We start from the raw sequence: 25,025 nt of genomic DNA, 5'->3' as shown, positions 1-25,025 counted from the left end.
CCGTTTTGGCCTGCCGGGCATAGTGCAGTAATAAGCTAGCTCAATTACGATATCGATTGGTCAGAGAAACGTGTTCATTGTTCTACTAACTTGGGATACATCTCGATATCGACCTATATTCCAGCTATGTCTGTTGAAAAGAATTATGGTGTGTGACATCTAAAGTTTAATGAACTCACTAGTCACGAAAACGGTTCTGATCGACGGTTTTAGCGAGCATATGAAAGTTTGTTATAGGAGCAGAAATATTGTAAAGACCCGCTGGAGATACTGCCATTTCCATAAAAATCTAAAATCGCTAAAAGCAGAATTTTGTCAATATTTATTGAGCGATGTTATGCCTAATAAAATTTTCACCAAGCAACAGTTAGTGACTCCAAGGATTTTCTAGAAGCTCTCTACAATCAATCCTTTGCGTAACAATGCTAGTCTTCCCCAAGCCATTATGAAGCGCTATAAATTAGTAGACTTCAAAACTCAAACTGAATGGATTAACTCGGAATCCAGGGAAACAACAGGGCCAATAGGATTTCCCTATAACAACCTCAACTGAGCCTTCACGCCGTGTAAGCCACGGAAAAGTTAGTATTTGCCATCTGCGATGTCAGTGAGGTAACTCACTAACAGCATGCTAAATCCAATCAAGATAAATAGACGTTGGCGATGGCAAAAGTAGCTCCAGCTGGTATAATGAGCCAGTTTTACGATCTGGAAATATGCGCAAAACACTTTTTATGCAAATCTTTTTGTAAGAGATTCATGTATGCCTCGCAAAAAGGTTTACGTGCGAAGACGCTAAGGATTACGATGGACACGAGCTTCTACGATGCTAAAGATAGCAAAAAACACCATCAATGCCAAAAAACACACGTGGACAGTATGTGCTGCGTAGCGTGAACGGGAACTGTCTGCACAAGGGTACAATGGAAATATCCCTACTTGTTAAAGACTGAATGATATATGGGTCTTTAAACAGTCAGGTTTGTTTCATTCTGGAAGTCAGCTGACTGAAGCAATGCTATCAGAATTCCGGGTGTGAAAATCTGCAGCATTTCAATTAATCCGAATACCTAAACAAGTTCAGTGGGAATTAAGTGCTATGTATAACAATGTTCTACGAAAGACAGGTATATGTAGCCAAGACTGCGAGCACCTTTACGGAAAGTAATTTGAATATGTCATATACGCCAGACTCGAACCATACGCAAGTGGCTTCATATACATAGTGATACAAATATAATATAATATAGTACACATGCATAAATTGTTCACGAATTGAGTGTAATCTAGTGGTTAATAGTTTTCATAACGTGAATAAATATGGCGAAACCTCAACCAATTTCGCGTATGCTTTTGATCTACAATGTGAGACATTGACATCAATGTTTCCTTAAGTGATAGATCCCTGTTTAAAAATAAAACAAGTTACAAAATTAGTACTCGTTTATTGGCCTTTAAGACAGAAATTATAGACGTGAACACTCGCAGCAGTCACATGTATTATCTATATACATAAAATACGACATCCGTCTTCTAGTCGTTATTATTATTGGTATTATTATTATTAGTGTTTTCCTTTAGGGTTTTTTGAAGTTGTTTTACAAAGGCCTTCAAACCTATTCACAAAGCCATGCACATAGCTCGCCTAGACAAACCGATCAATATACAGTTTTAGTTTGTATTACATGTTTTGTACATACAGTGGTAACTTCAAGCAACGGTTTCCTTTCCGATGTACTTATATCTCCGTATATAAAGGGCGAATATGTGCAATGTAAAACGAAGATTTCACATATGGTCAAAGCATCTCACGTATGTCACACCAGTCCTCATCGTTGATTAATCCGGGTAGAAAAAATTTTTAGTGTCCAACCGTAACAGCAGTTTCCTCTTCTCCGTGAAGTGCTTGCTGGATCGTTGTTCCTGGGTGTAGGAAGACCTGATGCAATATCACAAACATATAGTTAGACCAAGGTGTATTACTTAACGTTTCCAGTGTGCATTGTTAATAGTTTAGTCCTTTGATAAATGGTCTTCATCGATCGATCTTAGATAACCTCTATGTAGGTTTATGCAACATCTGATGCAAACCTGTATTACACAGTGATTTTTTGTAGCCACCTGCCACAAGAAACATTCAATAATAGCTAGAATTAGTTATTATCATAATAATAATTAGAATAAGGATTAGAACTACGCTAATATGCAGCTTCGATAAAAAAGTCGCAAAAACATACATTTGTTTTGCCAGCTTTCTCATCACGGTAGTCCATAAGACGTATGTATCGATATTATTATGTGATATTTTTCTAACCTGTTGACCATTAGGGAGAAAGATTGTCTGCGCAGCTGCGTGATGCTGTGTTTGTGGTGGGGCCGGGTTTTGGTGCTGAGCCGCTGCTGTTGCAGTTTGAGGAGTTCCAGCTGCTGTTGCCTGAAGGATGATTGGTTGACTAGCGGCTCCTCCATTACCAGTAACCCGAAGTAACTGAATTTGGCCTCCTGCGCCAAGCTGAGCCTGCAAAGGACTTAACTGTGAAAGCTGATCGCCGAGCACCTGCGATCAATGAGTTAAATTGCGTTAGCGTGAAATGCGTCGCTCCGGGTGGATTTGACTTTCTCTGGTACTGCTTTCTTTTTAGGTAAATTTTACCTAAAGTTACCATTCTTACTTACAGCAACTTATTTAGTTTTTTTTTTTTGAATAAACAAAAACTACCCAAAATACCACAAGTCATTTTTTGCTAAATACACTGAGTATCGATATTATTATAGAAAACCTGTTAGTACATAGATAACAAAAAATAATATTTTGAAATCGGTCTTTTTTAAGTATTCGACATCGAAGTAACTCATTAGCTATAAGTTTTTTTTATCGCACCTGTGCATTGGTAACATGTTGGACAATCTGTATCTGTTGAGGTTGTGCCTGAGCACCAGGAGTTGTTGTTTGTTGAAGTACCGGTGGCTGGAGTTGCTGAATTACCTGACCGTTCTGAACGAGGGCCGCTGTTTGGCCCCCATCAAGTGAGGCAACCTGAACCACCTTAATAGAATGAGCACAAATGGTAAATGAAGGTTAGATTTTCATTAATCATTTAGTTAACTTGGATGTAACTACCGAAATACATATCTTGACATGCACGAATCAAATTATCAAAAGTTACAGAGTTACACTCATATAAAAGCTCACTAATTATAACTTTATTTGCGATTAGCTCTCTCTATGGTAGAACTACGTCAACATAACCTTATTAGATTACCGTCTTTGTGCGTACATAACATCGTAAAAATACTGTAGCCATTATTTGCAATCAGTCATGTGGTTACTTAACGGATTAATCTAATTTCAAGCATACATTTGAAAACGACACCCCTATAAAATCGCAAAAAGGCACCTGAGGAGCGAGGAAGTTATGGGTAGGCTGAGGAGCAGCGATTTGTATCGTTTGCGGAGGTCCGCCCCCTTGCGGAAAAATCTGGATTTGCTGAGTAGGCCCCAACTGAGGAGCAGACGGAAGACCGCCTAACGTACCTTGTTGCGCCGCTAACTGAAGAAGGTATTGTACCTGCAAAAAGGTTACGACACTTGAAAAGAACTTAGAGAAACTGTGCTCAAGCATCAACTGAGCGACCAAAAACGTATTGTTTTGAAATACGTTTAAATACATAACTTTATTCGTATGCAAAGTGTTCAAAAGTGCCAAAGTGTGTCGGAGGCAAGCGGGTACAGGTACTTTACTTGTATTATTTACGCTATGTACGCAATTATGGAGGTAAAAATATTGTCCTTACCTGGTCAGTTGTTCCAACAGTTGTACTTTGATTCTGCGCCGTCGAGACAGTTTTAAGCACTTGCGGCTCAGCCTCTTTTAACGTTTGACTTTTCACCTGTATCATCAATAAAGATTGAAGAAACATCGACATAGGGTCTTTATAACTAATGACTAGGTTAATTAGGGCATTATATCTGGTTTTTCCACACAATACAGACTATCATCTTAAAAACTCCAAGTAATAATATGATTTTTTATATTTACCAAGAAGCTCATCAGACCAAGGGATGAATAAATGTTTGCTTGCGATGTAATATGTGCTTCCCATGATTTGGCATTCAATAATAAATAAACTAAGGTGGCGGCGTTAGATAAACAACGACGTAAATCTACCTGCAAATACACATACTAAGTCATCACTCCTGGAAACCAGAGTGGATACACGTGTTCTTTCTTGCGTTATAGTACTATCAGTAATTGGGGAGAGGCCAAATAAAAACAAACAACATAAATTAAAACACTGCTCAGTCTAACCTGTGCTGTTGATTGCTGCATAGTAGGACGCTGCTCCTCACGGGGCACGATATCAATTAAAAAGTCGAACATATCAAATTTTGATATCGCCATGGCAATATCGTTTCTGTAATAATCAAACGTAAGTAAAAACAAGCAGTTATGAGGATATTACGCAACAAATGACTTAAATAAGCGTCTGTATTATTCCAGTCACTACGTCCTTAAATAAGAAATTGAAGTCGCTCTTACGCTAATTATGTCGATGTATGGGGGCTACTACTGTATGTCAGATGATATGAAAAAGACAGGTAAGCATAATGAAGAATTCGCTAATAAGCAGAATTTAGTATGTTTTTTTTTCAATTTTTTTAAGATTGGAGCATTCGTATACCGACCCGCAATTGGCTCATGCTCATGTATTTTACGATAGCTCACCAGAACATGAATCCTACCCTAGCAAAATATCAAAACGTTTACAAGCCATACAGGGTTAGAGAAAACATTCGACTTTATTTATTCGCAATAGCAATTTACCTCTGTAATGTTCTTCTCTTATTATCCTCAGTGTGCACCCAGGCCCGGAGAGTGAGCTCCATAATAAATAACTCCGCAGCTTTCGCAAACAGGATCGGTGCTTCCGCGCTTATCATCTTTAGGAGAACAAAGAAAACCAGGACAGAAATAACGCGAATAAATTTCAACAATAAATTCAAGTATTCATTGCTGTGACTTACATACCTAATTTTTTAGCTGTATAACACGAGAAATTAGTGGCTCGAATCCCATCAGATAAAGACATAATGAGTGGTCCAAAAAGTATTGAAAATTCTTTTAGCTAGACGACTTCAATGTCGTCTCTGATAAAATCAGTCCTGTCGGGGTTATCTAAAGGCTGAGACTCGACAATGGTTGATGCGCGAAAATTGTTGGGATATCTTTAGGTAGAGTTAGGATAGAGCGCCTTATATATTAGTGAAATATCTACAAAAATTCACTATGTTTAATGATTTTATTACGATAAAGGCACAAATTCCGCCCAGATCTATAAAAAAAAACTCATGTTTATGATCAACATGCGATACCGGAGAAATGGCTCAAGCATGGTTGTGTCGCTTTCGTTCAGTATCAAAAAATACTTTTATTACGCAAAAAAATTGTTACTGCGAAAGTTGAGTGGCGCAAGAGTGAGTAGCCAACGCACCCCCAAGGAAGTAAAGCAAACAGTTTTTATTAATTTGAGGAAAGCAAACAAAATAATTTACTCGATTGCATTTTCATCTGCGAAATTCTGTAAAAATGCAACGGGATTGAGCCATTTCTCAAGCGGCTAACTAGGATGATAAAAAGTGGATCACAGGCAAAACAAATCATGGTCAAAGCGGAAAAAGCTCCAGAATTTGTGGCAAAACTCGGACTGGTGCCAGAGATTGTAGAGACAATGAAGGAAGGTAATACTAGGCCTTTGGTGGAATTGGGAGGAAATCGTGCAATATGAGCTGTTGCCGTCCGACAAACCGTAGGCAGCAACAGTAAGACAACAATTAACAAAATTACAACAAGTTATTGAAAAAAATCTATCGGATCTAGTGAACAGAAGAGGCGTCACCTTCCATCGTGACAGTGTACGACGAGATATTACTACAAAAATGATTTAAACTCTTCGATTAAAAAGGCGATTACCTACTATAGTAACATCGTTTTATAATACAAAAAATGCTTCAGTTCTAACTTGAAAGCCATCAGTATTTTTCAAGCAACATACGGACGTGAACAAAGGTGTTTTGCAACCCATGAACTACATTCGTTAATAGAAGTGGGAGATCTATTTAAAACAATTCTAGAAAGTACAGTAGCAGATTACATTTGCTCTGATTTGACAGATTTTTTCTATCACACCTGTCGTGAGCCGCTTATTAGTTGGCTGTCCTATTTTAAGTGGTCAGTGCTATTTATCAATTCCACCGGTCGTTTTAGCGGGTGTGTAAAATCCTGCTATTATAAATTAAGTATTTAGTCTGGGTAGCACTTACGAATTTATAAGTGTTGTAGCAAATAATAACTGATTTTCGTTTTTACTATAATTAATTTTCACTATAAGCTTTTCGGCTAATAATAAGCCAGGAACTTAAGTTTATATGAATACTAATTTTAAAGATAAAAATGTTACTTTCAAGGCGCGGCTTCTCAAGTTTGGCCTTAATAAAATTAATTCAAAGCTAAACTGAATAGACCAACTATCACATGGGTTGCAGTGCCAGATGCATTATCTCTGCACCGTCAATTAGAAAAAGACCTTTTTCTTGCAAGAACCAAAACGTATCGCTATTACCTCCTTTAAAATAAAAGCTTATTATTCGCGAAGTTATGGAAATAATTGAAAATATAATACGAGCAAGGGGTGCGACGGTAATTGTGCTGTTCATAGTGAATCGATAATAAAGACTCAGACGATTTAAAGAACTTATTAAAACTGCACTTTGAACTGAACGCAGGATGGATTCCTATGGGGACGATGCTTAGATTTGTGAATCCTGCGCGCAGCTTACCGTATCACCAGTAAATAGTGTACATTTCATCAATTATAAACCATAAACTTACAATAATGATTGCGCTGCGGAAAGTTACAAACTATTATATTTAAAAACCACAAACCTTTACATCTTCATCAAGTTTCATAATTTTCTTTATTCGTGCCAATGGGAGCTCAGGTGCTTTCGAATCAGCCTAAAACACAAATAGAGATAACTATATATAGTAAGCGTACACAATAGTCCCACCTATATTATACGAAACACATTTATGACTATCGCCTGGTAGACTGGGCCGGCTTACCAGGAGGCCTTACTAGCTAACCACGATATTATATTTTCTAATGACAGTAAGTTAGCACAAGCAGGATCTAGAAACTCTGATAAGTAATCCTTCGCTATAAGTTGACACCTCTCAATCTAAGTAGAACCATTTTTACCATTCCGGACGTGGGTCAATAAATTTTGAATGATTGTAAAGTGTGACATCATAGAGCGCTTCAATCTTATGTCGCTTTACATATCCCTAATTTTGTAATATGAGAAAAAGCATGATTTGAATCAATTCCAGGAGCTAATTCTTTCCTCACAATTAGTCTCTGGCAAACAATTTAAAAACAACACACAATTTTCTCTCGTTACCGTGCACTGTAAAACCGTCAAACGTTCTAGATTCGCGATTTTCCGAATATTAATACTCACATAGTTCATGCTGTGCATTTCGCTAATTGTGCGAGCAAAGAAGTTTTCCAGAAGGTCTTTTGCATGATTCGGATTCTCAAACTGCATCACCGACCCCGAAGGTTGGTTAAAATTTTGCTCCGTCATTGCTCCAGTATAATTTAAACCAGTTTGCTTGAATGCTGGACTGCAATTTCAAATACAACTTGTATCGAGCATAACTTCATAACTAATCCAGCTAGCCCGACTCGAGATGAGTTCCACTCAGAAATCCAATTCAGCGGAGATCGTCACTTTGTTCTAAAACAAGTTTAAAGTTATGACCACCAATAGAGCTTTCGCCACCGTCCTGCCACCTGTAAACACACAATAGTAAAAATTTGTGTCACAACAAAGCAAAAAGTTACTCACACATAACCTACCTAGTTTGAATATTTTGTGACGTTATGCTATGCTAGATCACTCGGTTTTTAAAACGACTTATTTTCACTTGATACATGATTGTGTTCGTCGAGACAAGATACTGCACGTATTAGATCGCTTATCTTTTCTATCGTAACCTTTATGTCTCCTCTTAATCTTTTACATTAAGGACAACAGGCTACGAAGCTCACAAATAAATTACAAAATATAAAGAAGCGATCTTTGTTTCTATTTTAACGAAAAGTGGAGGCTGAGTATTTATTCGGCTTCCGATACCTCGAAAGAGGCTTCCTCGCAAAAAAAAATTGCTACCATCATCCACGATACCATTCGACACAACATATAAATTCGACAAAATGAAGTATTTTAAATATTTATAATAACAAGATTAGCAAAAAACTAAGAAAATCATAACTTTTAGATATAGGCCTCATCCATGTGGTACAAGTGGCCAGTGAGCATGTTCTTGAGCGCATTGTCATGCTGACCACGAGCATATATCGCTAGTTCAAGTTAGAAAATAGCTTCTATGGCACACGATTACCATATCTCTTAACAGATCAGTTAGAGGTAAATTCAAATTAGATTAAGCGAGGCCCGTCTGGAATAATGCCTAACAATTAAAATACATGGGCTTCAGAGTACTCATGCATTTAGATAGTTTCTGTAATTAAATCTCTTAGCACACAAGTTAGGTATTTCACAATACAATAGAATGGATCATCGTTCGTACACCCAATTAAATATCTATGGTAGATACGATCCATATCTAACCAGTCATCATAAATTGTTTTTTAACGCCAATACAGTATCTTCATCAGCAGAGTCAGCGTGTAGATTTTCTAAGTGAAAACAGCAACACATTAGACCGTAGCAATGGGAACACAATTTATTTTTAAGGCAACAGAGGTTTCGGGATATTGTGGGCTTTCTTGGTGGATTCTCACCCATGGTTATGGTATAGATGTGAACTCGTTACTACACTGCTGCGCATCACAGAAATACCTTAGACAGATAGCTGATGCTTGCACTCGTGTCGTAAGCACATTGTGATGTGTAGACGTAAATACAGTACTACAGAACTTAATGCATGTACGTGTATCGACCTAAGCACCTAATCACCGTTGTCATTATATTCAGAAGGTATGTGCTTGTTCCTGCAGGTGCCACTAATATTGGTATTATAACTGTTATTTGCAATATCTACCAGGGCTAGATTTGCTCCAGCCGATCTAGGAAGGTCATATTCTTCTACTGGATTCTCGGAGGGACGTCTTCATGGTTCTCATATTGATTAAACGCCAGTCAATAGTTAAAATATCAGTTGTTTATTGCAACGAAATATTTTGTGAACACATTGTTTTCTCTATCTATAATTCCTCTATGGCTAGGAATTCATGGATAACCTGTTACTAACACTGGCATTATTACGCTTACTATCGTTAGCATAAGTACGTATTCAAGATTTTTATTCACCAACCAAAAACAGTCATCTTATTATTTTCATAACTCCACTGCAGTTTATTTGTCAAGGTGTTTATCATATAATACTTTATGACACTTATATAGCTTTTTGTCCCATCAAGTATTGAAATAGACAACTGGTCCACTAGATTGGTGAAGTCCAACATATGATAAAATATGTTCTTCTATTTAGCGGTACATATAAAGGTCAGGCTATTTCATTTGTCCAATCGGTCTTGGAGTTTGAAGACTAAAGAAACTTAATCTCCACCTTTCAATTTCCTTTAGGCATGCCCATTTATTATCTAGCGTTTCTAAGTGACGACTACAACAAGTTACATCAATCCGTAGAAATCAGAATTTGTGAATCATTTTCCGGCGCAATTTGGTATGGTGGTTCGAAGAATACATATGTATAATGCGTACCTAACACGTGTGCACGTAATCAAGTAACGTTGAACATACGCAGTTTTCTCCTCGGCATAAAACAGCCAGGCATACTTTCGACGAGGTTCCTCTAAAACTATCGCGGTTACTTATTAGTAACAGATGTTTAACACAGAATGACTGCGTCATTATAGAGATGTTTACAGCTCAAAAGCTGGAAACCGCGCCTGTGTTGGACTAAGCATGTCCACGAGGAAGAAAATCGTTCCTGCCATGCCCTCAAAGAGCGAATATGGTCGATCAGCTATCCGGCAGCCATGGGTCCCGTAAGCACAACAGAACTCGGCAAACCGGCATGCCTGATAAAGGTATTTCTGTTCACTAGTCAGTCGGTACACCCTCAAAAATGCATATGCGTTTCCGGCCACCCCATGACAAAGCCCGTAACCCTTCTTGAGCAACCCACGCTTCCAGATGACTTCTGAACACGACTTCGCCTCTTTTAGATACAGTTCTTCTCCAAATATTTCATAGGCCTTGGCAAATAGGTGTATGAATCCTGCAGCTCCATGACACCAGTGGACGAGTCTATCGGACGTTGAACCAAGTGATGAAGGATAATTTCCGGATGAATAACGAATCGTTATAAGATAGTCAATCGTTGCTTTGACTTTCGACATTTCTTCGGCAGACAAATATTGTTTAGCCTCCAATAGCATATACGTGATACCAGCTAGACCATGAGCTGCACCCAGATAGTAGCTGTCATGCCATTTGTACATAAGCGGAGTAGGTATTTTCATCTGTGAGGCCATTACCTCCCCAGACTCAATGACAGCTTGCACTACGCTTTTTATAAGCTTGGCATCTATTGAATGAGCAGCAATATGAGTTTCGATGAATAAGAGCGAATACAAATACCCGACACGTCCATAGAGGAGTTCATCTGGTTCACCAGTTTCCAATGACAGACAACCTGTAAACACAAAATTAGCTTATTAGAGATCGTCTTGGCTCAATATTATGTCATAATCCGCTTAAGCGCTATGCTATCTGAAAAAACGACCGAATTTTCATAGCGTCAAATAAATACGGGTTGACTCACTATCTTATTATTAATTTTATGACATACAAAAAGACGTCGGGAACTCGAAACTCTTAACCTCTAACTTCTAAGAGACAGAAATAAAATTTTTAAGTTTTTCGCTGATACGATCTTATGGCATTGAAGCGTTTCAAGGAAATCGCACATATATCTCCAGAGTAAGAGGGCACGAAGCGAAGGCTCTGAGTTCTTTTGACGATCTGTGCTATCGATGATTTTCTAAACAAAAATTTTAAGTCTGCTCCGAAGCCTCGTTGCTCATCGAGCCCGTGTCGCACGTTTTTAAGAATTTTGGAAGGGGAAAAATCTGACCTACTATAAAACAATTAAGGAACAATCGTTGACACGACTTGATCCGTTGACTTGTAATTCGATGTTTCATATAAACGATGATATGAGCATAGTAGGGTGAACTGTGCAGCATCCCACCAAGAAAATGGAGCCAGTAGTTTTTTGTTTCAATGAGAACTCCGAGGAAACTACAAAATCTCAAGTAAAGAGAAGTGTACATTCCTTTTAATCGATAATCTATTATCTTATTTCTAGCGTTTCGTACCTTTCTTTGCCTGTAAAAAAATTTGTTTCTTAAAATGAGTTTTATGATTACGGCAAACATTAAAAGCATTAATCTAATCAGTTACGTGGCATTTTAACATTATGATAAAAACATATGTTTAGATACTACTTGAATGAACTAAAAATACTTTGTCATTTCATAACGAAATCAAACATTATGAGAAAAACAATTATCGAATTTAAATAGCCGTGGAAAAGTAGACCGACGTACAAAATTTCACGGACGATGTTCACCTAAGATCTGCAAGCATGTGAAGACGACCATTATCGTACGTATAAGCTCAAGACATTGTAAATGAGTCTTTGGCCATGAAGGGCTGCCGTTCATTATCATAGTTTTCGTGGAGTGCTTAAATCGAGGAAAGCTACTGTCATGTTGATAAATCACAATAAACAGCTAACATATGGCATAGCCCTGTTTGCCTTTGACGCTTTTAAACCACAAATCTCTGCATACTCAAAGGCATACTACAATTAACGGGAGAACTTGGTTATATTGACTCATCTTCCATCCGCTATAAACAATCAACTTAGCTGCTGGGATTAAGGAGCGTTGACTGGTCTGAAAATTCGTGTTCGGTAATAACCATACAACGTGTCGTCAATTGTTTTTAAGATCACGTGATAACTAAATAAGTATATATAATTCCAGAAGAAATACTGCCTGACTTGTAACAACTTCACGAATTCGGGATCCTATAGGATTAAATTCAAATCTAGATCTGTGTCTATGAGATGTCAAGTATGGTGCTATGCCAAATAGCTTTGGAATCAAATGACTTATCACAATTTTCTTTACAGAAAAATGCTAGAATACAAAGAGAACCTTATTTATAATACGCTCCAGATATTATATATATATATATATATATATATATATATATACTTATAATATAAGTCGACACCATGAGATGTAGTTCCTTCAAATCATTTTAAATGTTGTTTATTTAATAGTAGGTATCCTAACGCATCAACAATTTTGCTGTCCCAAAACTCTGCCGAGTTTTGCATTTGCACTCCAATTAAATGAATGAGGCAGTCAATTCGGCAGATGGACACGGCTAACTTTCCACAAGTTGTATTACTACAGGCGTTCAATGCTGCATATTTGGCCTAACATTAGGCGTAAGTTCACCTGCCCATTCCATCACCTCGAGAATTGGCTAACATAGGTAAGACCACATTGCGATATTTCTTTTTTTGCGTTCTATTTTTGTTTACTAAGGGAAAGGACATTCCCTAGCAGACCGCGAATGTAATGGGCGATACAATGCACTAAGATCTTTTTCCCTTCAAAAATTCGACCTACTACCATATACTGGCGTACCAAATTTTCTCAGAGTAACTACGCTATATCTTCGCCCGTTATCATGTTGTAAGGAAACAAAATTCCCGCCATAATGGCGAAGATAAAACCTTGATCGTAGGTTTGCCAACGCGCCTACGATAGTAAATTTCGCATCTTTTACCAGCTTTGTTGCCGTCGCTGTATTGTAGAAAAAGAGTGCGACCCATAGAAGTACACATAATAGGACATATTGTAACATTGCGATTTTTAACGCTTAGTTTCTTTGTTTGAATTTCTTACCTCTATTGCGTTTCTTACCTTGTGACAATTCACATTTATGACATCAATTATGAGTACCAATTAGAACCATAGCTTGCATCTAACAAAAAAAAAACTCAAATCCAAAAGATATGTTGAAACAGAAAATAAGAACTTACCTGTGGCAAATTTGTGCAGAAGGTCGATGTCAGCTTTGACCTCTTTCGAGTATCCCATTCGATGGTGAAGTACTGCGCGAGTAGCAATGGGTCCCACATCTCCGCACAGAAATGTAAAATCATGTCGTTTCTTGGCTAGTCGTTGGGTCACCAATATCTCACGAGCCTTCTCCAATAGTTGGTCCCTCTTTTCCGGTTGTGCATCAGCCAGTTTCATATACAACAGTGCGATGCCAGTTGAGCCAGTGTACACAGAATAGTCACGCGAATCTGTCTTGATCGGAACCTCTAACTCAAGTACCTTGAGTAACTTATACACTGTACATTCTATTTCCGGAATAAATTTGTCTAAATAAAATGCGCGGTGCTTTTCAATATACTCTTCATAATCCTCATACGGATTTTTGAAGTAACGTTCTGACATTGCCGCGAGTTGCACCTTCCTGCACCGCTGTGTTGTCCAACTTCGTTGTTAACTTACGAGAAGACGCGCCGTCACATATAATGAACGCGTATCGCCGCGATTTCGACGTTTCCTTTTTTTGCTAAGCTGCGATAGCAAAACACTGAAACTGCTGTACTGATTGTTTTTTTTTGATTACAACAAATGCGTATTTGGCCGCTTTGCATACACAATTTAACTAAAACACGGAATTGGCTGACACAGTATTTTATTCAAAAGAGGGATGAGCGAGTTATGTCGCTGTTGGAACGATATAACATAGGGATTTTAATGCGGAATGATGTCCCAAGTAAATGTTGTTCGTCATCCAAAGATTTCCGTATCACTCTCGATGTCCCAAGAGATGTCTATACTTAGATCTTCGATCCGCTTCAGTTCGGTTTGTTCACCCTGAACTCACGCAGACCACCTCTCGAGCGCCTCCTACCTTCGTTTTTACCCAAAATTTTCTAAAAATTTTAAGAGCGAATGACCTTTCTCACTAGAAAAAAGGGCGTTGCCAATAACTTGCTGTCATCATTCGCATTTGTGAAGATGATTTACTATATTTTAGTAATATCAGCGCTGGAAAGCAATGATTCAAAAAATGACTTGTGTACACTATTTCGGTTATACTTTTACACTCCATGAAAAGGTCTGCAAGTTTATTATTGTATATTCTACCAAAAGCTATACGTAGTCGTTTTTTCGTTTATGTGCACAAAGGTTCGCAAACTGCTGTTTACTGCTGCTACTATAGGCCGATTGTAGGTATGGAGAAATAATCGGCGTACACACCGATACACAAAATTCAACAAAACACCACCCAAGAGTGTCGAATCACGCAGCGTGCTATAGTGGTACCGCTGTTGCCCTTGTATATATAACTGCTTGTTGGTTAGAACCGCGCTTGTAGAGCCGTCTACAGCCACACTGAATAATAGTGCACAAGGTTGTTGTGTTTTGTGTAGCTCTGCGCTATAGTTCGTTCATACTCTACAGGTATACAAGGCTTAACATTGGACTGACAATGCGTTCGAGCAGTAGCTACTGTTAGGCTATCCCCGAACTATGAGCATTATCGGCACCATTCATTAGTTAGTTGTATGATTCGAACACCAACGTTAGCCAAGGAAGGAGCCACAGTGAGGTTTATTCAATGCCGTTATACATCGCTGTGCGTACTGCAGGCTGCTGACAGGCCGTTCGGCCAATTTCCCTTGTTGAACCGTTTACTGGTCTGCCGCCGCTGGCTACCAACACCACCACCGATTTGTCGTCGTGGTGGTGGATGTCGATTTGCCGTAGCCAATGCGTCAGCTGTGGGAGTCCTTTTCGAGGGAAGCGGGTGGCCTCTGCGTCAGCGTAGTGGCCGCCGGCAGGCCAATCACTGGCCGGCGCGCCACCATTGGCCGCCCCGGGCGAATCACAGCGTTCGGCTGGCTGCCTGCCTGCCTATACCAGCAGAGCAGCCACTGCAAGCAGCCAGGCAGCCGCCTACTGCAGCCGTTTTCGGCCTGTGTATCTATATCTAACTCTGTTTGGTATCATTCTGGAGCTGGTGATGGCACGTACCGGTCACGCGTCGACGAACGTTCGTCTCACGACCACACAGCTGTAACATTAATTTTTTTACCACTTACCTGAACAGCTGCGAGGTTGTGCAGGTGGCCAAGGAGCGTCTTCCACATCAACCCGAACACACTACGAATGGGGCTACTGACAATAATATAGGCGGTTATGGCTCACAAGCACAACAGACACAGAGCGACTCTTATACACAGTCATGTACACACACTGCCTAACATACACTCAGACACACAGGCATAAAAACATCGCCAGCGACAACAGCTGCTGCGGCAGCAGGAGTAGCGGCAAAACGGACAAATTGCTGCGGCAGCAGGAGCGATGAGTGCGGTGCCGAAGCGCGCCAATGTTCAAATATTTAGTAAAATCGAGTGTGAATCGAGGAACTGAAGTTGGACAGAAGCAGTATCTGCCTACAGAAGTTACTGTATACTTACAGTAAGTGCAACAGTCAAGAGAACGAACCAGTTGTCTGCCGCATATATGGTGAACAAGAGCATCCAATCAGATCAAAAATGCCACTACGCTCATCGTTGTTATAGTGCTTTTTAAAAGTTTATCATGATGACATGATAAGAAAAATGTATGCCATTTATGAAATTTTTGTGATGACTGTCGGCAAAATAGTACAAAAATGGAATAATGAAATTTTTGGAGGATAGTCCTTTATAAAACCAAAGTAACAAAAAACAAGTAACAGAACGGGAAACATGAGAAAGGCGTGGAGCTGTTGGGCACTACAGGAAGTTTAACCACTTGGGTGGCTAAGGACTTACACTCCTGTAGTAATTATGTAAGGTCTAGGGACCATAAAACAAATTTAGAGATTAAATTGAACATTTGACTTGTATGAAGTATGAAATTGGATTACGCCAACCCTTTATAATTGTTTTTAATGTCTGCGATAAACTAATCAGATATACTTGTTTGCGGTCGATTTCAAAGGTCAGTATCAAAAAAGGTCTGCTTTGTACTGTAGTGTATTTGGTTTTAAAAATACTTTTTTTCAAAAACTGAAAAACAAATAGTTAGCTTCTGTCTCATAATACCTAGCAAAAAGAGTTTTTTTAGTCAAGACTCAAAATATTAGAATAGAATTCTCACTGTCGTTTTTTTGGAAGTAGTAGAATTCTACTTCTTTCTCTTGGGTATGGAAGGCCTTGTAATGGGTGAGCTTGGTGTATTCAACTGCAATATTGTGAATATAGTCCGGTTTGCTTTCAATAAAAGTAAATTGTTGTGTTTAGTCTTATCAGCCTTGTTAGGCAATCTTATCTGCAGTTCCGTTATGCATCTTAAAACTGTAAAAAAACTTTAAAACTTAAAAAAAACAAACTTTTTAAGGGAAATTTCATCCATATAATCCCTAAAGTTATATTTCTTCTAACAATGCTTCATAAAAAAAGGCGTTCAAAAAAGACGTTCTACTTCACCTCATCCAAGAACTGTCTAGAGTAATCTGATAAACATCCGGCATTTTAGATGCGTTATTTTACTGGTACAAACTGCAATAAGTGTAGATTAGTAATAGTAAATCATATGAGACCATACTGGTTTCAATTGTTGACTAAATCGGTCGGAATTATGGTAGTGTTGCTTAGAAAGAGGTTATCCTTACGTCATATTTGGATCTGTATATCAGGATTTATGTGACAACGATAGTTGAATTGTGTCAAATCTTACTAACTCAATCGTGTTAATACGGGTTTTCAGTTTTCTTTAGATGTGTTTTTTAATTTTTTAGTCCGTTGCCTCTATAGCAAACTGTGCAATCGATAGCTACTCACTACATACCCCTACGTGCAGGAACATTCCTCCGAAATATTTATTTCGGTATTTATAAGTACGTATATTCTTCTCCGTTATGTTTTATTCGAGTATACAAGAGGTAACAGAAAGTACATTACTATGTCATCACGTTGTTTTGATGGGAAGGGAGCATCATTTGAAAGATGATATCGAGAAAAGGCTTTATTTTTAAGTATGATTGAAGCAATATATGGAGTTCACGTTTTTAAGGTAAATGGTATAAAAATGGTTTAAGCAAAAATTTTAATCACTTCTAAATAACTGAAACCTTTTAATCACGACAAAATAATTATACTTAGGCCGATCAGGTTTGTTTAAAATACGTTTTGTTTTATGAAGCCATATCGTAAAAACTAACAAAGCCCTAACAAACAGTAACTTATACCTGGATATTTTAAAAAAAATTTCAATTTAAATCAAAGTTTAAATTTCAAATTTTTAGTCTTTTCCAAAATCTTTAATTTTTTTAATATTATGATTTGTTGGAATAAACAGCGACAATAGGAGTTGTTTTACTACTGTTGGAAGAAATAGGCTGTAGTTAGTTCAACTTCGCTTGCAGCTCTAAAAAAACGCAGTGTATGGCTAACGTAAGCTAACTGAGCTTCGTCTTACCAATCTAGTTGGAATTAAATTTATTTAGTCCCTTAATAATAAATAGGAGCGGGGGAGAACGATATTTATAACAAAGATAATTTGAAGTACTTTTTCCTACCATATGCTGTATAATTAACTAAATATACTGTTTGCTCATACTTTTCCACCATGGTGGACCAGAAACCACCATAAAAATAATTTAATATCGACACTAACGTTGTTCATTTACGTAATGTTATGTTGTGTCCGGGCACAGATACTTCATTTCGCGCTAAGAGCAAACTGTCTGATGGACCGCCTAACGGCGATACCGGATGTGAAACGCGAAATATAGAAGGATAAATGTGGTCAAACCTAATTTATGTAGGAGTTTCGAAATCATAATTTTTTATACGTTTTGACTGTAATTGGTCTTAAGCAACTTATGCCTCTGGTTTGGAAGAATGTTTGAATAAGTATTGAGAGCCTTATATTTCAAAACATTGGACTATAATTTCGATCTAAAATAGCTGGTCCACTAAGTTTAACAGTGCGAGGCCAGTCACGCGATATATAATTAATGTACGAAGTAAAAGTAACAAATTATGATAGTACTGTTTTTGAAATTATTTAAAAGATATCTCCGATGGATAAAAAAATAAATTCTAATTGGTCTCTATTACAGTGAAGGCCAATTGTGGCCTTATGTGTGTATATGTATATATATAGTAGAAACACCTTGTATTTGATGATATTTGTTATAAACGCTTTCAACCTAGTCAGGGTAACTATATACTGAACACCATATAATCTGACTTAATTACATTTAAATAGAATTTTGATAAACTAATTCGAAATTATTTTTAGCTTGCTTCAGTGTACCTATGGAATAAAAAAAGCACGTCCTCATTGATGGCCTACATCAGAACCTGTTTATTTTAAATTCTGATGGGCGTGTTCCCAAGTCTATCCAAAGGTCACCATTAGCTGCTGAGGTGGCTGTTGATGGAATGGGCTCGCAGTCGGGACAGTAAGATTAAAACCTTCGAAGTGGTCCTCGTCGTTCAAGACTTTTGCTTTCTGAAGTACTCCGTAAGGATATCGTGTGCCTGCGTCTCTTCACCATATTCCTTAACAGCAATGCATGAGCAGCCTACAACCTTTAATAATTCAAAATATAGTATTTATATGCAAAATTACATTATGACATACCTAATGCCAACTTTGGTGGTATTTTTACATCTCACTATTTACAATCTCTAATAGTTGAAGTACAAATCTTTACTACTCTCAACAAAACTTGCCTTGCGCGCTTTGCCCTCCTTGTCGAATTTGCAGAGACCGACCCATTCGCCAAGCTTTTTGTTCGAATCCACCTGTCCATTTAAGAGCGAAATAGACATCAACTGATCGACTGTGGGAGTTATAACTTTATCTGTATGCCACAGATGCATAGAACACGCAGAAGTAGGACGTGCATCTATTACTATATTAATTCCTCGTAAATAATAAATTTTTGCCTGAATCAAATTAACTGTTTATTATTAGAAAATGCTTTTTTTTGCTAATACTTACTTGGAAAAGGCGGATGCCACGTTCAGCGCAGAGAGCCTCAACAAGCTTTCTGTACATAGACTCATCGCAATTCTGCGCGAGTACGCATAAGTGAGCCTTACCTCTAAAAAAAACCGGAATAATTAAAATTTAAGCTTAAAACGGAAGCAAGAACAGAGACTAGTACTGCTCCTAGATATCTAAGAGAGGAATTCCGCTTGCGCCAAGTATTTAGTCTGATAAATTTATACACAATCATTGCGGACTGCAACTTAAAAGTTTTCGCCCTGATAAACCACAGCAGCAGTATTTCTTCGAACAGGTTTACACCTGCATGCAAAGCATATACGTACTCTCCAAGGACTTTAGCGACCTCATGAAGACCTTTAGCTAATCCACGGCGGTGGTTGGCAATCCTTAGCACTTCTTGGAGGGCCTGAGTAACATCCATCTGCTCAACCGGTTCCCTAGAGTTTTATGGAGTTAGACAATATTGCACATTGAACGAAGTTTAGAAATCTTGAAAGTTTATATTTCCATGTTTAAGAATCATACGTACTTATATGATTTCAGACATCTAAGGAAGGAATTCGTGCGTAACCACAGTTGAGTCTTTGATTTAGACGATAAGTTCATCATTTCAGGACTACATTAATCAAAACCCGGTCAAGTGCGAAGCTTTGTGCTCCAACTTTAATGTTTGATACAGATTGTATATTTTGCTACATACTATTATTTAGGTAATGGATTAGCGGAGGATTTCTTGTTATTCTTCGTAAAAATTTATGCACTAATGTCACCCAATGAGCTGAATTGGCTGCTAGTGTTACAGCTGATTAAACAAAAATGGCATTTTTAATTGAACTGTTTCATAAAGCACAAAGTTTCATACAGAACCGGTTAAATTTTCTGATTAGCTTTGGTATAACACTCACATAGCTCCAATCGGATTCTGTCCTCGCCGGATTTCTTTGGATGTAAAAAAAGCGGCCTCATGCAATCGAGGGTTTCACAAAAAGAGGAAACATGAGTGGTTTCGAATCCCCAAATAAGCAATTCGAATACCAGGGGGCGCTGCTTGGCTCTTTTTGCCAAACGATCTCACTCTTTAGTAAATACTATTTCTCGTAACTTTTAGTAATTGAAATCAAATTGCTTGTATTCGGGTCAAGTGTCCACTAAAAAATTAGAACGGATACAAACCTTTAAATCAGTTCAATCGGCGAGGTTCTAATTGAACAGTGGCGCCGCCTATGTTCGACACTAACATCCGACCAAAATATTGGCCAAGTCGCTTCTTCTGCCACATGCTGTCGTATGGAATATTGTGAAAAATATCAAAATAGTGTTGTAGCGTGAGTCGAGTTTCATTAGTTTACTGAGTGACTTCTTTTGACGCGCGATTAATTCTCAAGGTAAGAACTTCCAACTCATCGTTTGTTTTGGCAGGTTAACTAATTTTTGCGTGTCTGCCATCAAGCCGGTTTTCAAGATTAATGAAATTTGAATATCTCTTGCGAAATCATTCATTTGTGGTGGATGCTATCTCTATTATTGTCGCTTCGTTTTGAACAAGATAAAATCTCATATTTTGCGTGTGAAGTAATATCACAACATATTGTCTTGTGCACATGTTTTGTATAATTAAGCGTAGGTGTTTCGTTTATGTCAACCCCATATGTCAACCGGCACGCTTCGTTCAACCAATTAGCCGAAACGACCAAGCAATGATGGACGGCATTTGCCGAATGAATTTACGAAGCAGAAACGGATTTTGTTACACAATACGTTTTTAAACGTATATTTTTCTACATTATAAGGGACGTAATTTTTTCAGCGTTATTTGAGGAAGTAGAATATTTCACGGCTATCTTTGTTATCTTGTCAAAATCGTGAGTCCAATATTTTAAAAAGGAAGAGCTTGTATGTCGTCCCATAAATAAAAAAATAAAAAATAATAAAATAAAAATACATAAATGAGGTGTTATTAAAAAGTATAAATAGGAACTAAAGCAACGCTTTCAGTGGTCTGTTATGGTTTTATTATAATTTAGGGCAGTGTATAAACATGTGTAAAATATTATTATCTATTAAATAAATTAAATAAAAATTGTGAATTTCAGACCGTCACAAGAACGCTTAGATTCTTTTGGTAGAAAATAACAATTTATTTCTTTTATATTGATAATTAACTGTATATTCTAATTGTAAGTAAATGATGTATACAATTCAATAGTTTTTTTTCAAAAACGGCTGCTCTTGACGCAAGAAAAACTTGCTGACCACGATTTATTTCAGCCAACGCATTAATGTACACAATCATTCATTAAATGGTTTGTCCTCCAAGGGATACATTCATTTAAGTAAATTTCAAGAAACTAAACTTCTAAGTTTCGGAATTTAATAACAATTAATAATAACTGGAATTAATAATTATGGAATTTAATTAAAAAATTAAACTAATTGCTCTTAATTTTACTGTATAATTTTAAAATTTACAGATGGTTCTGACGTGTCGTTTCTACTCCGCTAGGTATCCTGAACCAGATGATGTTGTCATGGTTAACGTCCGCCAGATTGCTGACATGGGCGCATATGTCCATTTGCTCGAGTACGACAATATCGAAGGTGACTTTTCCATTTAATGGGCTTGCCACTTTTCCTTCCTGCCCTGTTTTGGTATCCAAAGCAAGCATTCTTCTAAGCATATACCTTCTCTTGATCTATTGAGACAGTTAGAAATCCTTGCACTCTTACCAATTAAACCTCATGATTTATGAACTCTGCGAACCAACACAAAATGTTCATCGCGTCAATTTTCACATTACATTTATATTCTTGCACCCAGAAGTACCGAGAGTACTATCTGATAAATCAGTGTTTCCTAGCTCTAAAATTTTATTTCGCCAGATCGGACAATTTACTAACTCAATTTTTTTTATTTTTTCTTACAATATGTTATGTGGAGGAAGTGCAGTAATATTGAGTCGAATCAAACACAACTCCATGGTAAGCTGATACTAAGACTCTGTATAAGCTAAAAGAGCCTCAGGTAGAAACCTCAAATTGTAGGTCCGATGTGGGTCCGCAGCACTTTAAGATGTATTTGTTTTTTGTGTCTATCGCGGTAGGTATGATCCTATTGTCTGAACTCTCGCGACGGCGAATTCGGTCGATTAATAAACTCATTCGCGTCGGACGCAACGAATGTGTCGTTGTTATTCGAGTCGACAAGAATAAAGGTTTGTTGCCGTTATTGTTTATTGGAAGAGAAGGTACGACACTGGAGTAATAATGCGATGAGAACACTGGTCAATCCAACCATAGAGAATAACAACGAATATTATATTACTGAAAAATGGCTGAGGGAGCTAAAATTGCTTTAAATTTTGTTATGACACGTTTGCTCAATTAAAACGACATTCCAACAATATACAGCAAAGTTCCCTTTAAAACTTTAAACCTTAGAACTTTTGTCGGAAGAGGATATTTAAAATAAAAAAAGTCCACTTTGAAAACGTTTTTGTCTCTTAAATAGAAATGTTGTCAAAAAATCTTAAGGAATGCTTAAACAATACTTTTAGACATGTATTGCTCTTAACAGTCAAGCTTAATGGAAAATACTGACATTCATATGGCTGTACAGGATACATCGATTTATCAAAACGTCGCGTGTCCGCTGAGGATATCGTTAAGTGTGAGGAAAAATTTGCAAAAGCTCGCGCAGTGAATAGTATTCTGCGACATGTTGCGGAAAGATTAGATTATACTAAGGCACAGCTCGACAAACTTTATAGGAAAACAGCGTGGCACTTTGACGAGAAACTCAAAAAAGTCACCGCGGGACATGACATCTTTAAAGCAGCAGTTACGTAAGTAACTTGTTTAGCTTTTTCTTCGGTTCCTTAATTTGTCATCCAAAAAACAAATAAAGTTCTAAGTCATTTTAATATTTTGCAGCATTTTAGATAGTTGGGTGACACAGAGCGCCCTCGCGAAGATGTCCGGCATACGCACCCTTTCAGATTTCTATTACCGCCGTTTAATTTGCTAAGTTTCTTCAATGAAATCAGGATATAAAATATGTCTGCGAATTCGAAAGTATTTTACAATTTACAGTGCTGTGGATCTGGTATTATATTATTATAAGGATAAGATTATCCGTGTTTCATAAATGACGGCTGTCGCTTCTAGTTAACTGAAATGAGATTTTGCTTAGAAAAGATTTTACAATATTCGTATTTCAAATCTAGAGATGGAGTTATTGCATGTTATTAAATTTTTCTCGCAGATGAATAACTTCTCTAGTTAGCTTCAATGTTATTGGACTAATGGAGATATTCGCTTCTTTTTACAGCGACCCGAAGGTTCTCGATGAATGCAACTTGGAGAAACCAGTCCTTGATCTCCTTTTACAGACAATTAATCACCGTTTAGCTCCTCAGGCCTTAAAATGTCGCGCCGATATTGAGGTACTGCACATTAATCAGTTCCAATAAAATTCAAATATAGCGAAATTTCATGCAACTATACGTAAATAGTAAATTACTAAGGCGGAGGCGGGTAAATTATTTCATGTTTTTCATATTACATAAAATTAAGGCTTTTGGAGTAAATTGTTCGACGTGTCCCGTTTTTATTCTTCTAGGTATCATGCTATGAGTACGAAGGCATCGACGCCGTAAAAAATGCTCTTCGGGACGGAATGTCCCTATCCACCGAAGATATGCAGATAAAGGTGAGATTTATTTATTTATTGAGATCTGTCTTGTTATATGCTTTTATAGAAGGTTTAATCCGACTAGCCTTGATCCCAAAATTATAAAACGAGTTGCCTATTTTGCAGTATTGACATACCTATATTTACGTTTTTTTTGTTGTCCAAATAGATTAATTTAATCGCGCCGCCGCTTTACGTCATGACTACAACCACGATGGAACGCACCGAAGGTTTAGACTTGCTGAACAAAGCCATTGCTAAGGTTGAGCAAACAATCAAGGCTGCCGGCGGTGTATTTAATGTGCAGAACGCACCTAAAGTTGTGACCGATATGGATGAATTAGAGCTTGAGAAGCAGCTTAAAAGTTTGGAGGAAGAGAATCGTGAGGTTGACGGCGATGACGACAACGATGACGAAGCAGGCCCTCCGAAGGTCAGTCAGTAATATTTTATGGCTTTTGGATGCTTTTAAACTACAAACATTTGGGAAACAAAAATTGTAAACTACAAACGTTTGGGAAAAAAATTGTAATAGTTCAAAAAGTAAGGTCTTGAAAAGATCGGAGCATTAAATATTGCTTTTTCCACCACATTCTTTATCCTGGAGCGTTAAAGTATTTTAAAAAAGTGGAATAACTTTTTCTTTTGCCCCAATCGATTGCAGGCTACTTCAGACAGCGACGAAGAAAGTGGAGATGGTGCCGGTGGTGCCGGTGGTGGAGATGAGGATTAGACAAATGCTTGATACAAACTCGATGAGTAAGAAAAAAAAAAGAAAAATGGACATCCTAGCTTCTGTGAAATAACCGTGAAAATCAACTCTATTTGTAAAACGTAGCAAACAAATACAACCTTTATGTAACATTAATATAACTTAATAAAGACACGATGGCTGGCTGTCTATTTAAAACATCTACAACTGTTGTGTAAGTGTCTCATTTGAATTTTTGATCCTATTTATATTTTGGTGCTAGGTACTACATTTACAGTGCTTTCCGTTTGCCAGTCTTAAAAGGTATTTTACAACCATTTATATTAAAAGTCATAACAGAAATTATGGTATAAGGCCGAATAATATGCAGCCGACTAGCAATAATTTCTGAGTACTCGCAAGAGAAAATCAATCTATCTAACTCTGCGTTTGTTTTTTTTTATC

General features: G+C 37.5%; 4 protein-coding genes and 1 long non-coding RNA gene across 7 annotated transcripts; 2 read left to right on the top strand and 3 right to left on the bottom strand.

The window, feature by feature from the left end:
• Positions 1–1,425: 1,425 nt before the first annotated feature.
• LOC111259716 (uncharacterized) lies at positions 1,426–16,400 on the bottom strand. 2 transcript variants are annotated; one of them, XM_022831914.2, is made up of 10 exons: positions 15,267–16,400; positions 7,523–7,857; positions 6,945–7,016; positions 4,827–4,942; positions 4,311–4,416; positions 3,796–3,891; positions 3,399–3,569; positions 2,882–3,046; positions 2,315–2,518; positions 1,426–1,939 (listed from the first exon to the last, which is right to left on the bottom strand). In XM_022831914.2, exons 2-10 carry the CDS (start codon positions 7,646–7,648, stop codon positions 1,862–1,864), a joined length of 1,134 nt encoding a protein of 377 aa, XP_022687649.1. In that variant the 5' UTR covers positions 7,649–7,857; positions 15,267–16,400; the 3' UTR covers positions 1,426–1,861. The 2 variants fall into 2 exon arrangements, with proteins under 2 accessions (XP_022687649.1, XP_022687648.1); XM_022831913.2 differs by having other exon boundaries at positions 2,315–2,557; positions 15,267–16,392.
• On the top strand, positions 2,553–5,021 carry LOC111259719 (uncharacterized). Its single transcript, XR_002679783.2, has 5 exons — positions 2,553–2,642; positions 2,923–3,068; positions 3,395–3,560; positions 4,503–4,600; positions 4,858–5,021. It is a non-coding gene; the product is annotated as an uncharacterized LOC111259719 (long non-coding RNA).
• On the bottom strand, positions 8,788–15,026 carry LOC111259715 (lanC-like protein 2). 2 transcript variants are annotated; one of them, XM_022831912.2, is made up of 3 exons: positions 12,592–12,641; positions 11,193–11,359; positions 8,788–10,751 (listed from the first exon to the last, which is right to left on the bottom strand). In XM_022831912.2, exons 1-3 carry the CDS (start codon positions 12,624–12,626, stop codon positions 9,976–9,978), a joined length of 978 nt encoding a protein of 325 aa, XP_022687647.1. In that variant the 5' UTR covers positions 12,627–12,641; the 3' UTR covers positions 8,788–9,975. The 2 variants fall into 2 exon arrangements, with proteins under 2 accessions (XP_022687647.1, XP_022687645.1); XM_022831910.2 differs by lacking the exons at positions 11,193–11,359; positions 12,592–12,641 and adding an exon at positions 13,182–15,026.
• Positions 16,401–18,501: 2,101 nt separating the features above from the next.
• Positions 18,502–20,222, bottom strand: RpS12 (ribosomal protein S12). Its single transcript, XM_022831905.2, has 5 exons — positions 20,085–20,222; positions 19,503–19,616; positions 19,171–19,273; positions 18,900–18,971; positions 18,502–18,755 (listed from the first exon to the last, which is right to left on the bottom strand). Coding segments are annotated over exons 1-5 (387 nt in total). The 5' UTR covers positions 20,087–20,222; the 3' UTR covers positions 18,502–18,659.
• Positions 20,223–20,979: 757 nt separating this feature from the next.
• On the top strand, positions 20,980–24,788 carry eIF2alpha (eukaryotic translation initiation factor 2 subunit alpha). Its single transcript, XM_086967992.1, has 8 exons — positions 20,980–21,041; positions 21,683–21,777; positions 22,281–22,391; positions 22,796–23,021; positions 23,507–23,621; positions 23,798–23,887; positions 24,039–24,302; positions 24,534–24,788. The coding sequence occupies exons 2-8, from the start codon at positions 21,708–21,710 to the stop codon at positions 24,600–24,602; spliced, it is 945 nt and encodes a 314-aa protein (XP_086824118.1). The 5' UTR covers positions 20,980–21,041; positions 21,683–21,707; the 3' UTR covers positions 24,603–24,788.
• The last annotated feature ends 237 nt before the right edge of the window (positions 24,789–25,025 follow it).

Source organism: Varroa jacobsoni, unplaced genomic scaffold (assembly GCF_002532875.2).
Source record: "Varroa jacobsoni isolate VJ856 unplaced genomic scaffold, vjacob_1.0 scaffold_358, whole genome shotgun sequence".
Classification (NCBI taxonomy): domain Eukaryota; kingdom Metazoa; phylum Arthropoda; class Arachnida; order Mesostigmata; family Varroidae; genus Varroa; species Varroa jacobsoni.
Note: the sequence above shows the minus strand (reverse complement) of the source record. Positions and strands in the feature narration are given on the sequence as shown.

Coding starts and splice junctions, on each gene's coding strand:
- eIF2alpha (XM_086967992.1), top strand. CDS start 21,708: ATGGTTAACGTCCGCCAGATTGCTGACATGGGCGCATATGTCCATTTG. Junction 21,778..22,280: donor CGAGTACGACAATATCGAAG/GTGACTTTTCCA, acceptor CTATCGCGGTAG/GTATGATCCTATTGTCTGAA. Junction 23,022..23,506: donor ATCTTTAAAGCAGCAGTTAC/GTAAGTAACTTG, acceptor TTCTTTTTACAG/CGACCCGAAGGTTCTCGATG.
- LOC111259716 (XM_022831913.2), bottom strand. CDS start 7,648: ATGACGGAGCAAAATTTTAACCAACCTTCGGGGTCGGTGATGCAGTTT. Junction 3,570..3,795: donor CTGTTGGAACAACTGACCAG/GTAAGGACAATA, acceptor ACCTTTTTGCAG/GTACAATACCTTCTTCAGTT. Junction 2,558..2,881: donor AACATGTTACCAATGCACAG/GTGCGATAAAAA, acceptor CATTGATCGCAG/GTGCTCGGCGATCAGCTTTC.
- LOC111259715 (XM_022831910.2), bottom strand. CDS start 13,605: ATGTCAGAACGTTACTTCAAAAATCCGTATGAGGATTATGAAGAGTAT. Junction 10,752..13,181: donor TCTGCACAAATTTGCCACAG/GTAAGTTCTTAT, acceptor TTGTGTTTACAG/GTTGTCTGTCATTGGAAACT.
- RpS12 (XM_022831905.2), bottom strand. Junction 19,274..19,502: donor GTCGCTAAAGTCCTTGGAGA/GTACGTATATGC, acceptor GGTTTTTTTTAG/AGGTAAGGCTCACTTATGCG. Junction 18,756..18,899: donor AGGAGGGCAAAGCGCGCAAG/GCAAGTTTTGTT, acceptor GAATTATTAAAG/GTTGTAGGCTGCTCATGCAT.